General features: G+C 31.3%; 1 protein-coding gene across 1 annotated transcript in view; it reads left to right on the top strand.

The window, feature by feature from the left end:
* Nucleotides 1-15,012, top strand: part of LOC143223966 (poly [ADP-ribose] polymerase tankyrase-like) — a 177,741-nt gene that overhangs the window by 106,479 nt on the left and 56,250 nt on the right. Inside the window, 3 exon segments of the mRNA XM_076452436.1 lie at nt 6,723-6,836; nt 7,070-7,111; nt 14,814-14,877. Coding sequence (XP_076308551.1) covers nt 6,723-6,836; nt 7,070-7,111; nt 14,814-14,877 — 220 coding nt within the window.

Below are 15,012 nucleotides of genomic sequence, written 5' to 3'. Positions count from 1 at the left end.
ATGTATTTCAGTGAATGTTAGAATTGACATTTTGTGTTATCTAAATTTTGATTTCTGTATTTAAAAAAAAACTTTAAAATACTTAAACTTCATTTTTTGTTTTAATAAGTTCTCATAAATCTGAACTTTCAGAATCTCACACTTCAGTCAGACTGTAGTGTCTGTAAATGTATTTCCAGACGAAATCATATTTACTGCACTATTTATACATTTATTCCAAAGTTATTTGGCTAAATTTTTTATTTATTTTTTCCAGAAGAAGTAACTTTTTCTCTCCCCTATTAAGTGGTACACATACCTTTTATACTTAGCCTTCAGATTTACAAACCATATGTACTTATTTGATACACATGTTTATAACCATTAGAAAGAGCTCATTTTATGCTATAATACAAGAATAATTATTTTGAAATTGTTTCACACTTGTTGCTATCAGTTAGATGTAACTGCCAATGGTATTGTTGGATACTTTGTCCATGATAGCACTTGTGTCGTTTTTTTACCTAATTATAATTAGAGAGACAGATAGATTGTATTTATGTTTCACTTTTCATATTTTAGTTAATCATGCATTATTTATGTTAAGAAATGCATATTTGAAAGGCTTAAACATTTTTTAAATATGTCTGAAACTTTGTTTTGGTTCTCAAGGCTTACAATAATATACAACTGCAAGACAATTTGCACATCTCTGCCAGAGATACTGCAATATATCTCAAGATCATCATTGGCTTGTGTCAAGATGAATAATAAACAACAGAGAACAGGAAAGTAAAATAAAATATTGAAAATTAATTATTTGTGAAAAGGAAAAGACTCAAATTATGTATATAACCAAAAGATCATTTCAGATATTCTTCAAAAAAATTAAAAGTCATGTACATTTTTCTATTTCCTAATTTTCAATATGTTATTGCACTGAATGTTGATCATATGGTAGAGGAAATATAAGAATTTATATTAAAAACTTTTGTTATTCATTTAGAAGGTTCTAGAGGTGATGGAAATAAAATATGAAAACTGTAAGATGAAGCAAAATATTTCTATAGTTACTCTCTGATCATAGATTCTGTCCCAGGGACCAAACTCTTATCTGTTTTGTGCTTGTTATCGGTTTCATGCCATAACATTAAAATTAGTAAATGTATTTTCTTAAAATTTTGCATATTGACAGTCTTTTAGCTAAAATTATGTGTCTTACACTTAGAAAAAAAAATCATATTTTTTATTGAAATATTTTCAATAAAATAAAGATTTGTCCATGAATATATTGAGTATTTGTTTTAAACAGTCTGTGTGAAAAATCATTTCCATTTTAAAGTTAAAAATACTTTTCTTCATCTCAAATTTCATTTGTGTAATACCTAAAACCTCTTAAATACATTTGAAAAAAATTTTTAGTAAAACCTTATATTTTATCTGTTATTTGCTGTGCCCTATCTCTATGTGAGATTGGTCAATTTGATCAACCTCGTAATCAACAGAAAAAATTAAAATAAATCTAAATTACCTTTTTTTCTTTCTAGAATTATTTCAGATTTTAACATGAAATTACATTCATTTATCCTAATTAGCTTTAAGCTTATAACACTATGCATCTACTTGTAATTAAATTTTATTGTTTTATTGACTCTTTCGTTGCTCTATGAATCTTGTCTAACTACTGTCCTAGCCATTATAAGTTACAAATCAATTGGGGATGCACGCAGCTCATGTTATGCTATTAGTTATGTTATCCTTGAGCTATTTACAAGCAAGTCTTGTGCTTGCCTCGTGAAACATTTTTATTATGTTATTACTATTATTTAGTTTATCTAGTCTAATCTTAACTGTCCTAAAAAGATCCATATTTTTACATTTTAGTTACTTTTTAAATAATAAAGAAAGAATAAACATGAACAAGAAATAAGGTACTTAACCAGTCTTTTTATCTGTCACAGTGAATTATCAGTGACACTTTATTTTTTTTGTACTAATGGTATTAATGCATTAAATAATCCACCAAGTAATATAGAATAATAAAATACAAAAAATAGACAATTTCTCCTAACTCTCAAAGTTTGTCTCACTTTCTAAGTTAGTCATTAACTTTTTTACAGAAATGAAGCTTGTACTCTGAGTAAAATTGATTAATTGTCTGTTCAACACAATGTTATACAATACAACATTTGATAGATGAAAACCTTTATTTTCCATTGGTTATAGGTAATTGTATTGTATAATTAAATGTATGACAATTGTAACAAATCTTGAAAGTGAGGATATGGCAGGAGGGGTCAGGTTTTCTATTTGGTAGCTCTATAACCAAACAAAACAGAAGGATATAAAAATTATTGTTTGTCTGAGCACTTATGATTTTATAGTGACTAATTTACATTTAATTTCCTACTTCTTGAAGGGGTGGTAAAATAATTGATAAGATGTCTAGAGAAAATATGTAATTTGTATCACACTAGGGTAAATGTTTTTAAAAGTTGTTTTGAAGAAATAAGAACTTAAATCTTGTATACTATTAAAATATAGATAATTAGCTAAGATTTCATGCTATACTAATTAGTATAACATAAATAAATAGTAATTTAAAAAATTTTGAATGTAAGACATCAAAACATTGTTTCATGCAAGTAAAGGATACCAGTAAGAAGAAAGCTAAAGTAACATCATTCTTTATGTAGATGATATTTATAATTTTAATCAAAATCTTACCAGTTTTTGTGAGAATATGTTATCTTTCTCGGTATTGGCTTGTTTGATTTGACCAACGACATGACATCTTTGTACTCCTTTAAGGTATATTTAGATTTAATGCATATAACATTCAATATAGTATATATATCTTCACAAAGTTTGGCAGTCTTTCAGTTAATAAGCCTTTTACATCCAAAAATCATACTTTTAATGGAGTATATTTAATAAAGTAAGTATTTTTTGCATGAATACTTTTGTGTGCAAAGTAAATTTCATGATAAAACTAAAAATACTTTTTTCATCTCAAAAGTCTCAACTTTCCTTTATGTGATCCCTAAAACTTCTTAAATGCATCTCAAATGGATTTGTTTTTCATCAAAATTTATAGTTTATCTGTTATTTTCTTTACCCTGTCTCAAAATTGAACCAGTCAATTAAATTGATCTTGTAACTACCAAAAAGTAGCTCTAAATTTTTAACAGTATAAATCAATCTGTATTAAATCTTATTGTTCTATTGACCTTTGAACCATATCTAACTAATATCCATGCCATTATAAGTTATAAATCACTTGGGGAACATGCAACTCATGTTATCCTAATGAATTACATTACTCATGAGCTACTACAAGCTGCTTCTGTGTGTGCCTTGTGAAATATTTTGATTATAATATTATTATTATTTATTTTACCTAATCTAATCTTAACTAACCTCAAAGGAACCTTATTTCTATATTTTAGTTACTTTTATAGTTGTGTATAAAGAACAAACATGAACAAAAAGAAATAAAATATTTAACCAATCTTTTTGTTCTTGTTCTTGATTATTAAAGAGAGTTTACCCTAATTGTTTTATTGCATTTAATAATTTTCATTTAATTAAATATTGCACCAAACATTATAGACCAATAACGTACAAAAGGTAGACAAATTCCCTTACCTCAACATTTTTCTGGCTTTCTAATATTTGACACAATTTCATTCAAGCTAGTTGTTAGTTTTCTTATGGAAACAGGGTTGGTACTCTTGAATAAAATTGACATTTAACTGTTTGTAATATAACATTGTACAATATGTCATCTAATAGATGAAAACCTTGACTTTTTATAGGTTATACATTATATAATTGGTTATTTAATTTAAACATAAGAGAGAACTGTTAACAAATTATGAAAGACAGAATGTGACAGGTAGGTGTGGCAAGAGGGAGCTGATTTTTTTCTTTGATAGCTCTGTAACCAAACAAAATTAAAGACTATTGAAAATATGGTTTATCTGAGCAATGATGATCTTACAGAGTAACTTACAATTTATTTTGTACTTTTTTTTAAGGTAGATGGATGGAATAGGGAAGATGAAAAACCTAAGACAAAATGTGCCACACTATTATAAATTCAGAGTTTTTTTTCAATATTACCATGTAAAACAAAGAAGTTAAAACTCATATACTATTAAAATATGGATTAGTATCTAATATTTTGCTATTTTAATTGGTATAACATAAATGAAAGGTAGTTTAATGAAATTTTGAATGTAAGATGCTGAAACCATGTATCATATGTAGAATAAGGATACCCATGGCAAAATAAATATATAGGGTTAAAAAAGCTCAAGAGTTACCATATGTATTATTGCACATGCATCCTTTACCACTGGAGTTCTTGTGTTTTTTATGATACTGATGGAAAAGGGTTAAAGACAGATTATTTTATTTATTTTTATTTATATTATTTTCTCTGCTTTTGATTTTAGCATTTGGAAAAACAAAAGTGTGCTTATTTTGAGTCATATGTAATTTAGCTACAGCTATGCTTATAAGTTCTAGAAAAATCTCTCAGGTCATCATTTAAGTAATGTCCAATTTTAGGTTCAGAAAAAGAGAAAGGATTTCAAATTCTTTTAATGTTATTTAATAAATATTGTACGTTCCATTATTAGTAATTACTTCATGTCAATGATTCACAAGCTTCTGAATGCCACTTGTATAAAATTCTTAGGGTTTGGAGGAGAAGAATGTAGAAAGGGTAGTTTTGACATCTTTATGTGTTTCAAGCTCTTTTCTATCAAGATAGTTTTGCAAACTTCAGAATAGATGATAATCAGATGGGACAAGGTCTGTAGAATAAGGAGGATGTGGAAGTTTTTCCCAGTCTAGCTCTTCAATCTTTGCAGGTGTGATCGTTGCTGTATGGGGCTGTACATTATCCTATATCCTGGTGTAACACAATACCTTTATGATTGATCAAAGCAGGCCCATTTTCTTTCAGTGAAACATTCAAACTCTCTAACTGTTAACAATACAAGTCTGATGTAATCATTACATTAAGTGGCAGCAACTCAAAGTGGATCATGCCAACAATATTCTACCAAACACTTAACAAGACTCCTTGGGTGGAGGTCCATTTTGGGCTATGCTTTGGCCAGTTTACTTGCACTGAGCCATTGTCTGTGACACTTAACATTTTTATAAAATGTTCATTTTTTCCATTTCCAGTCACTAACCTGTCCAAAAAAGATGAGTTACATTCACAAGAGTATAGAAAAGTGTGAATGTCCACTCTTGCTCTAAGGTTGGCTTCTGTTTAATCATGGGGGACCCATTTCCCAAGATTTGACATCTTTCCAAGCTGTTGCAAAAGATGATGAAATATTGAATGGGTTGAATTAAGTTTCTGTGCTAATTCTTCAACTGTTACAACACAGTTTTCATCAAGTGCAACCAGCAGCAAGTCATCATTAAACTCAACAGGATGACCTGAATGTGGTGCATAACTTATGCTGTAGTCACCTGATCTGAACTTCGATGTTGTATTTCATTGAAAGATTCCACACCATAAACACTTTGAATGTTTCGTGTACTTTCTGCTCATTATTGCCTTTTTAAAACTCAAAGCATTATATGCCTAATGTGCTTCTCAGACACATCCATCTTCATAAGGGTATATTTGATTAATGATTTGAAAAAGTGGAGTTGAGTTAGTTTCTATTCTTTGTCTGAACATTTTTATACACATTAAACTACATATTTAAGTCACGAAAGCCTTCTACAAAGACAGAAATGATGAAGCATTTTCTGTATTAAATTTTCGGACATTACTTATGGAGTGACCTGATATGTCACAGGCAAAACAAAAACTATACAGAAACAAGCGTAAGCACTAAAATAAATATACATCGATAAATCTGTTACACAATTAATTTTTAGAAATGATGATGCATTTTCTGTATTAAATTTTCATTTGTTACTAAAATGATGACCTTATATAAAATGTTGTCAATCCTTGGATTCTTTTTTATTGTTTAGGTACAGTGGTTCCCAAACATTGTGCTGTGAAGTTATTCTAGGTGTTCCACAAAAGGTTTTAAATGCATGATATCAAGTTTGCTTTTTCTTGACCATGTAGAATAATCAAGTTTATTTAGGCCAACGTGACCTTATTATCTTAACACAGGGCATCAAAGTAGACTAAATAAGGAATTCCCATATGCATGGTGACACTCTCATGTCCTCTTCTCGGGTGCTGGGTCAGATGAGTGTCTCACAAAGTTAGCATTATTTTCCTAGTTTGCCATAGGCACAAAAAATTTTGGGATCCATTGGTTAGGCAGGATACTGAAAATCACTTTAACCAACTTTAACACCTTATTCTTGTTTATATTCTCAAATCATTTTTTAAGAAGGGCCCCGTGCTAGTACAGCAGTGAGTATACGAATTTACAATGCTAAAATCAGGGGTTCAGTTTTCCTCAGTGGGCTCAACAGAGAGCCCCAATATGGCTTTGCTATAAGAAAACATACATACGTACACCTTAAGAAGAAATGTCTTTTGCGTTGTGATTTATCAGTGTTGTTGGTTTTTTTTATCCAAGTTATTTGTTTTTTTAATATAAAGATCTTTTACAAATCATCCTTTAAGAGGGAAAGTCTACCATCCAAAAAAAATGTTGTAATTTATCATTGTTGTTGTGTTTATTTTTTTACCTAAATTATTTGTTCTTTTAATATCGTTAATATTTCTTACAAATGTATTTTAGGAAAGTGGTTTATCCAGCTATTCCCCACTTGAACTTCTATGCCAGATGGCTACAAAGTACAACAGAAATTGTCGTACCCCTTTGTTAGAAGCCTTGTGGTCTTTGAAGACAACAGTAAGTTGCCTTCATTGTTTTTATATAACTTTAAGCTTTCTTTTTACTTGTTTGGTGCTATTTTTGTGTAAAGAAATAGTTGGAATTTTATTTTTAACACACTTGCATTGAGATGTGTTATAATGATTTTTATGTTCTTTAATTTATTTAATAGAACTTAAAAATAGTTCACTGTAATTGGAAAACATGTTTTTATATTTTAAAGTCAGCTATTTTTTTATTTTTTTATTTAGAAAAGTCCTCAATCTGTTGAACGACTTCTTCATTTTATCAAAGTAAGTTTCATTAGACATTTATCACAAATTCGTGGATCAGAGTGCATAACCTATAAAAAATAACATAATCAAGGGTTTTTTTTATAAACTAACTGTTGTACTGTTAAGAGTTTATACAGTGATTTTAGCCTAGCAGTTTTGAATTTTATATCATACACACATATTATGGTAGTTATAGTTTCTGTGGGTAATTGTAACAGTATATGTGGCAATGAAATATCTTTCACTCTTGCAGACATTCATTAGAAAGTAGCAGAAACCTCCAAACATTTACAACAATACTTCTTTGAATACAGGATTTCTAGAAAAATATAAAAAAGTCTAATCACAGATCCACTTGTCTTAAGCCTAATAACAGTTAAGTCTTTATTAACACTGTAACTTGTGTATGTGAATGTGCACATTTAGATAGCAAGGTGTATGTTCATTTTCAAAATAGACAAAACCTGTGATTTTTGCAACTACGTATGTGGACTGTTCAATTTGCAAATTGGTAATCTCTGATTACGTGAACCTGAAAGCTGTAAACATGCAATCACAGAGTAATCTTGCTGCCATGATACTTGCATGTATACTTAGGCCTACTGGCTGATACTTACGAACTATCACTTAGATCAAAAAGCTTAGAAGCATGCTTTTATTAAAGATATACATTTCAGCTACTGAAAAAGCCTACATCTAGGCCTAATTATGTAATTTGATTGGTAAGAACATGAGAATCACAAGAACAAACACACAATTTGTAGGCCTGTGATGCAATAAAACAATTCAACAGACCAAACTGTAGGGGGGATGATTGTATGCACCATATCCCCACCTAAAATGAAGGGGGGATGTATACCCCCATCCCCCCAGGATCTGTGCCCCTGGTGTCTAACTGTTGCTGTCAGTAGACTGATTAGAATGTTTTCAGCCTACAAATTTATGACCTAAAGCAATTTAACCATCCTGTATGGAGTTTCACAAAAAGCATACAATTATTTGGAAATAAGGCTATATACAAAAAGTAGATGCATATTGGAAGTTCAAGAAACAACTGAAGTAACTCACAATCTACTGTTACCATTGTGATAAAAGAAAAAAAAATAGAGAGAAGAAAAGGAATAACTGAATTATACACTAATAGTGTTTTAAGGTAAAAACAGAGGAAAATAGTGGAACTTGTCAACTGAATTTTAAAACAGTTGAATTGGACTAAGTGGACTTTTAAACAAGAAAAAGTAAACTGTATAGTATTAAAAATACAACTATGATATACATAGTGTAAAAAGGTTTTGTACATACATTTAATTTGTTTTGAAAATATTATCTTAAAACAAGATTTATTGTCGAATTTATCACCAAGTCACAGACACCTAATTCTTAGCCTAACACACTCGTATATTTAAGTTACTATATATATTATTAAAAAGTAAGTTCCTTGTGATTTGTGAGCAACAGCCAGGCTTATACAGTGGTAAACAGCAATTTAAGGACTTGTCTTAAACCTAACAATAGTTAAAGCTTCATTAAGTATGGACTATATTTGATAAAATTATGAATTAACACATTTTAATGTGACAACCAGATGAGATATTAATAGTACAAATAGTGTGGAGAGAATAATCACACTATATAACCATGTTAAATTTTGATAAATGAATAGACATTGGAGATCATCTTAAGTTAAGGAATGAATTATGAGAGTTTGTTAAACAACAAGAACTGAAGAGAGAAGATCTTACATAGATAAGAGAGAAATAAAACCTAAAAGAAGAAAGGGAAAGAGAAAGACTAAAAGATGAAAAGGAAAGGAAAGAAAATAAGAAAAAGGAAAGACTGGAAGTAAAAAAAGGATAATAGTACAAATTGAGAAAGAAGGAAAAGAGAGAGAATAGAGACTAGAAACAGATAATAAGAGCACAATTGGAAATTGCAAAACTCACCGAACTGAAAGAAGAATGACTCATCTATGGCAATGAAGTCAGGGTCAGGCAATCCAAGCTGCCCAAGTTTAGTGAACAGAAAGATGACATGGATGCATTCCTAGAGAGATATGAAAGATTCTCCCAAAGTCAGAATTGGGACAAATGTGACTGGGCACTTTGTGTCAGCCCACTTCTCACAAAAAAAGACCAACAAGTGTTTGCAGGCATGATATCAAAATATGTCTTGGACTATGACAAGTTAAAAGTGGCTTTACTGAAATATTATAGACTCAATGAAGAATGTTTTTGTTGGATGCTCAGAGAAGTCAAACCTTATGCTGGAGAAAGTGTATTTTTGTTTATAGCATGTCTGTAGTGATACTTCACCAAATGGACTGACATGGCCAAGTGTGAAAATAGTTTTATGGGATTGGCAGATCTACTAATACAAGAACAGTTCATGGTCATATGTTTAACTGACATGTCACTTTTTCTGAAGTAGAGAGCACCAAAAGATTTAGAGAGATGACCGAGCTGGCAGAACAGTATGTGAAAGTCCATAGAGAGAGTAAAACTGGCAAGTTAAAAAATACCCAGTTCATCATGAAACCAGTGGTGGTTGATTGGAAGGAACAGTGACTATATGAGAAGACTTATTAATTTCTTTTGAAAGGAGTTTTGTCAGATATAAAAAATTGTTTAGTTTAGATATTATTATTTTATTTAGGAAAGACTATTTCATAAATGTTTGTTTTTTTTGTATAATAAGAGAATTAAAAGCAGACAATTATTATATGCTGTATTTGCAAGTTATTGATGTCGAGGCTACAAAGATTTCTAGAATGCCTAAGCAAGACATATAACTAGCAGTAACCAAAGGAAATACCAGAGAGTAAGAAGAGAATGAAAAGTAAAGATGAGGGGAAAAGAGTTTTGCTCAGAGAAAAGTTAGAAAAACATAAAGTTAACCCTTGTAGGAGTAAGTAACCCAATAGTTGACACGTCAAAGCAAGATTAACAGTTTTCTTATGTTTTAGGAGAATAATTTGTCTATAAAAGGGTGTTCTAAAGCAATTGAGCATGTCTGTTTGAATTTTGACAAAAACATCTGATTATTAGGAAGTTGGCCTGTATATGAAAGTAGATCATCGGCCTAAATACAAAAAAGCAGATAGATATTGTATTAGAAGTTAAGGAAACAACTTCTGTAACTCACAGTACATTGATGCTGTTGTGACAAAAAAAAAAAAAAAGAAGAAAAGGAATAAGTGATTTATATGCTGATAGTGTTTAGGATGAGAATAGAGGTAAATAGTTGGGTTGTCAGCTGAATTCAAAAGTAGTTGAATTGGTCTTAATGGACTTTTAAACAAGAAGAGAACTGTATAGTATTTAAGATACAATATATATATATATAATATATATAGTGTAAAGACTTTTTTTACATATTGTAATTAAATGTAAGTATCATACTACTTGTTTCATCTTATTTTAATGGGTGGAAAAATTATACACCTATCTAATTATTAACAAGTGCTTTGACTGTGCTAGTTGAAGCATAGAATGAGAAAATTTTAAATATATAATTTTCAGTGAATTTGTTATGAAAAATGAAATGTAAAATTGGTTTAAATTTTGCACAGTACTTAGGTACACAACAAAATTGATGGTTTTTCTCTCTTACTTTTCTATACAAGAACTTATTTTCCAAAATATTCATGTCTCTTCTCCCACTTATAGCTATTACTTGTTTGCTAGGATTTTTTTCTTTACCTATCTAAGCATTGGTCTTGCTTGCTTCAGTCTTTATATTTCCCACTAATTTGCACATGGCAATATCTGTCTTGCAGAACTTTCCACCTACCATCAGTACACCCTCTATATTGGTGCTTTACGTAGGCATCTCATTCATTTAATATTATCACTTTTTTTTGACAATGTGTTCATTAACAGGTTTCTCTGTTGTACAACAGTTGGTGAAACTTTGACAGTTAATTATGGTTGTGCCATTTTCAACTATTCTTAGTTCCTCATGCTAAATATTTTCTCTTTCGAAAAAAAATAAATAAACTAATACGCAGCATAAAGTCCCATGTTAATGTATCCAGCATGGAAGTTATTCAAATTTATACAGTCCCACTTCTGATATGTAATATTTCACAGGAATTTGGTAGGTTGCTCTTGTAGGAGGTTGTTTGTGATCTTATCAGGAGTGTTGGAGATTTAGATGTGGTCTGGAGGTGTCTCTACAGAGGGGGTACAGGCAGGACTTACAGAAGATTTTGCTGAGAATTAGATTCACTTTTTTCCAGCTACTTTCTTTACTATATTAACTTCTCAAGAGGCTTCTTTGGATCAACCACCATCAGATTCTTTTCTTTATTAGATAAATAGAGTGTGTAATATTTTGGATCCTTGAATCAGCACCTTTCTGGATGAGGGTACACACTTAGTTCTTCTGTCATCAACTTATTGCAACTTAAGTTTTATGACTCAAACACACCTAATTAGATTCTCAGACAATAGGCCTGTTTCAGTACCATTCTAGTTACAAATGGCATTGGTACCATATGTGTTTTACTGCATCGTATGAGTCTTTTTTTCTTATCAACTCGATTCTCTGATCTTGTGCACACTTCTTTACATGGAAGCTTATCTACTGCTGTCTCCATCTTGTAAGTTGTTAGAATGTCACACTCAGATACTGTATTCTGAAGCAACTGAAACAGGAGTTCTTACCAGAACCAACACAACATGTTGTCCATCTGGGTGTCTTATTCAAACCATTTCTCAATCAATCTAGATTGACTCTCTTCCAGCCCCACACTATGAAAGTAGCAGTATCTCACTCATGGAAGTCTCATTTTTCCACTACATGGATATTTTTTTCTCTCTTTAGGGATGTGATTACAATTCCCTCATCCCTTTGGGACAGACATATATAAGATTTTATCAGTAGTCTGTATGTGACCAGCAGCCATCTTCATTCCACAGTGGTCTTATTCAGGAATAGCATTTACATCTTGTATGGTGGTGAGATCGAAACAAGACTATGATAGGTATTTTTTAACCACTATCTAGTCCAGAGATCTATTTTTTCACAGATACCTTGCTTTAGGGGTGGGGGAGAATATATTAAATTTCATGAATTCTGGGGCTTATGAACAGTAGAAGAGGAATCTATCCACATCAATGTTTAGAATAGCTTGCTGTTGAAAATGCAAAGTCACAAGGTCCAGTAGTATAGAGGAGCACAGTCATCAAACTTCACTCCAACAATTACACATTGGTACATTACATTACTCTTCAAGGTAGCACTCCCTTCACATCTCTTTGTTTCTGAATGTTGGACCTACTGTACTGGGCCCTCTCCTATCATATCATCCTGTTAGCCTACCTTTCTCAGGAGATGATTAATGTAGTAGCAGGTTGATGATCTTGACTTCTGTGGTCTTCCAATAGTGTAGATGATTCTTAAGGAGGTTCTCATTGGATTGTGTTCAATTCTGGATGCAGATCTTGATTTTTTTTATTATTTTTTTTTTACTCAGTAGACCAATCAACTACTGGCATTCTTGTCTCTGATACTTTTTCCTCTGACATTGGCAGTAGAAGTATTTAGTCAGGACTGGATTGGAGTGTGCTTTTATGCCTACCTGCCGATTCATCTATTGCAAAGGGTTCTGCCAGTGATTTGATCTATCTTTGACATGTTCTATCAGTAGCCTTAGGTTTGCCAGCTGAACCATGGGTTTCACTTTTGCAGTGACTTTAGGAGAACCCACCTCTTCTACTTCCTCTTTGGACATCTGTGTTGAGATGACTATAGCCCAACACCCTTACACTCATCCTTAAAAGATACAAACTAACCGTGAACTGTTGCAAAAGATGCTAGACTCCTACAACAGTCTGGAACTTTGTTATTAATAAAAGACTGAGAATGTATAATTACAGGTTATATATTACCATTGAACTCCTTCCAAGCACACCAGACTCCTATAATCAATACTCTGAAAGACTATTAGTAAAATGCTGAGACTGTATAACTAAAGGTTACAGAACACTTTAACTGTTGAAAGATGATGTACATGAATCATTAGGTTTATCACTCTGGTTCCTTGCATCATCAGCAGTTAGCAGCAACTCATGTCTCAATTACATCTTGTAGCCTGATGATGCATATTTTTCACTGTGTGACCAGATCAGCACTCATAACTATCTAACCTGAGGAGAGAGCCCACATGCCTTTGTGCAATTACAGTTGCATGATGAGAGGACACAGTGTGAATTGGATTTGCCTCATATCTGTTGAGAACCCATAAATATTAGATTTGTGAAATAGAATGCTGTGGATCCATTTTGTAAAATGTTATAATTTTTTTTCTCTTATGTGAAACAATATTTAATAAAACTATCTTTGTGAAACTAAAAATAATATCTCACCCCACACTACGTAGACTATCAAGACATCGAAGAGACATACTAAGTATACATGCATGGTCTCCAAATCTCACACTTGTTGATTTTTGGTTATGGATCCATTTTGGTTCACTAATTTACCATGACATGCTTACTTCTTTGAAAGGTGCAAAATATATGACACCAAGTACTATACAGTGTTGTTGAGATGTATGTTATTACATGAATGGTGATAAAATTGAACACTGTTATTATATTTTTTGTGCAGATTTCATGATCAGTTCCCACCTGGTGGTAATTATTTTTGGCACTGGAGTCATCTTTCCCTTTGTTTTATTTGGTCACCTCCCAAATTTTTAGCTCTATAAATATTAACTGTAGATGTCAGATTATATCAACTAACACTAATGATAACAATCATTTACTTATGCTCCAGACTTAGCTGTTTCAATGCACTTATTTTTTTACAATTCACAGAAGAAATCCTTATAATTAGTAATTGTAACACAAAAAAATCTGCAAGTTTGTATTTGTTGCAACATTCAACATTATTTTAACTGTTTTCCATATCTTAAAAGCACAAACTTTTATACTGCTTTGTTTTGAATTAATGATATATAAACTGTGTGACTTAGTTCTTGTTAAATAAATTTTATTCACATAAATCTATTCTAACAATTCATGTTGATAAACTGTTGGTCATGGCTACACATAACACTAAACTGAATTCTATATTTTTGTCAGTAATATTCATCTCTTCATATAACTGCAGGTTATAATAATATTTGCATGGCCAAGCACGTTAAGGCGTGGGACTCGTAATCTGAGGATCGCTGGTTCGTATCCCCATCACGCCAAACATGCTCGCTCTTTCAGCCGTGGGGGCGTTATAATGTGACGGTCAATCCCACTATTCATTGGTAAAAGAGTAGCCCAAGAGTTGGCAGTGGGTGGTGATGACAAGCTGCCTTTCCTCTAGTCTCACACTGCTAAATTAGGGACAGCTAGCACAGATAGCCCTCGAGTAGCTTTTTGCGAAATTCAAAACAAACAAACAAACAATAATAATATTTCAACAGAAAATATGTATGTTCTTTACTGTTTATTTTTAGTAACCATATTTAAAAGACTTTTTGGGATATAAAAGAGGCAAAGTTATGTGTTAGTGGCTTGTCTTATAATATTAAAACATGATTTATAAGAATTTCTAACAATTAAACCTTCATTTTTTACCTACTTAGTTGTATATTAAAAGTAAGTGGATATTTTAGTTACCAATGAAAACGTTTTTACTGGTAATTGGTAATTTTATTTTATTGTGTGAAATATTTATTTTGATGAGATCAGTAAAGGTTTTAAATTTTTATTTTTTTCAGTTTCTGCTTGAAGACCTTTGCTCTGACGTCTCAGCATTGGTTAAAGAAAATCAGAGAGGAGTAGGTCAGTAAACATCAAAATTTTACCAGTCTTATTTTGAATTGAAAATTTGATAACTTATTCGAATATAATTTTTGTGTTAGCCAGTTATTGCTTTTTCGAAAATATTATTTGTAAGAATTTTGCAGCTATCTCTGT

Source organism: Tachypleus tridentatus, chromosome 8, assembly GCF_004210375.1.
Source record: "Tachypleus tridentatus isolate NWPU-2018 chromosome 8, ASM421037v1, whole genome shotgun sequence".
Taxonomy (NCBI): domain Eukaryota; kingdom Metazoa; phylum Arthropoda; class Merostomata; order Xiphosura; family Limulidae; genus Tachypleus; species Tachypleus tridentatus.
Note: the sequence above shows the minus strand (reverse complement) of the source record. Positions and strands in the feature narration are given on the sequence as shown.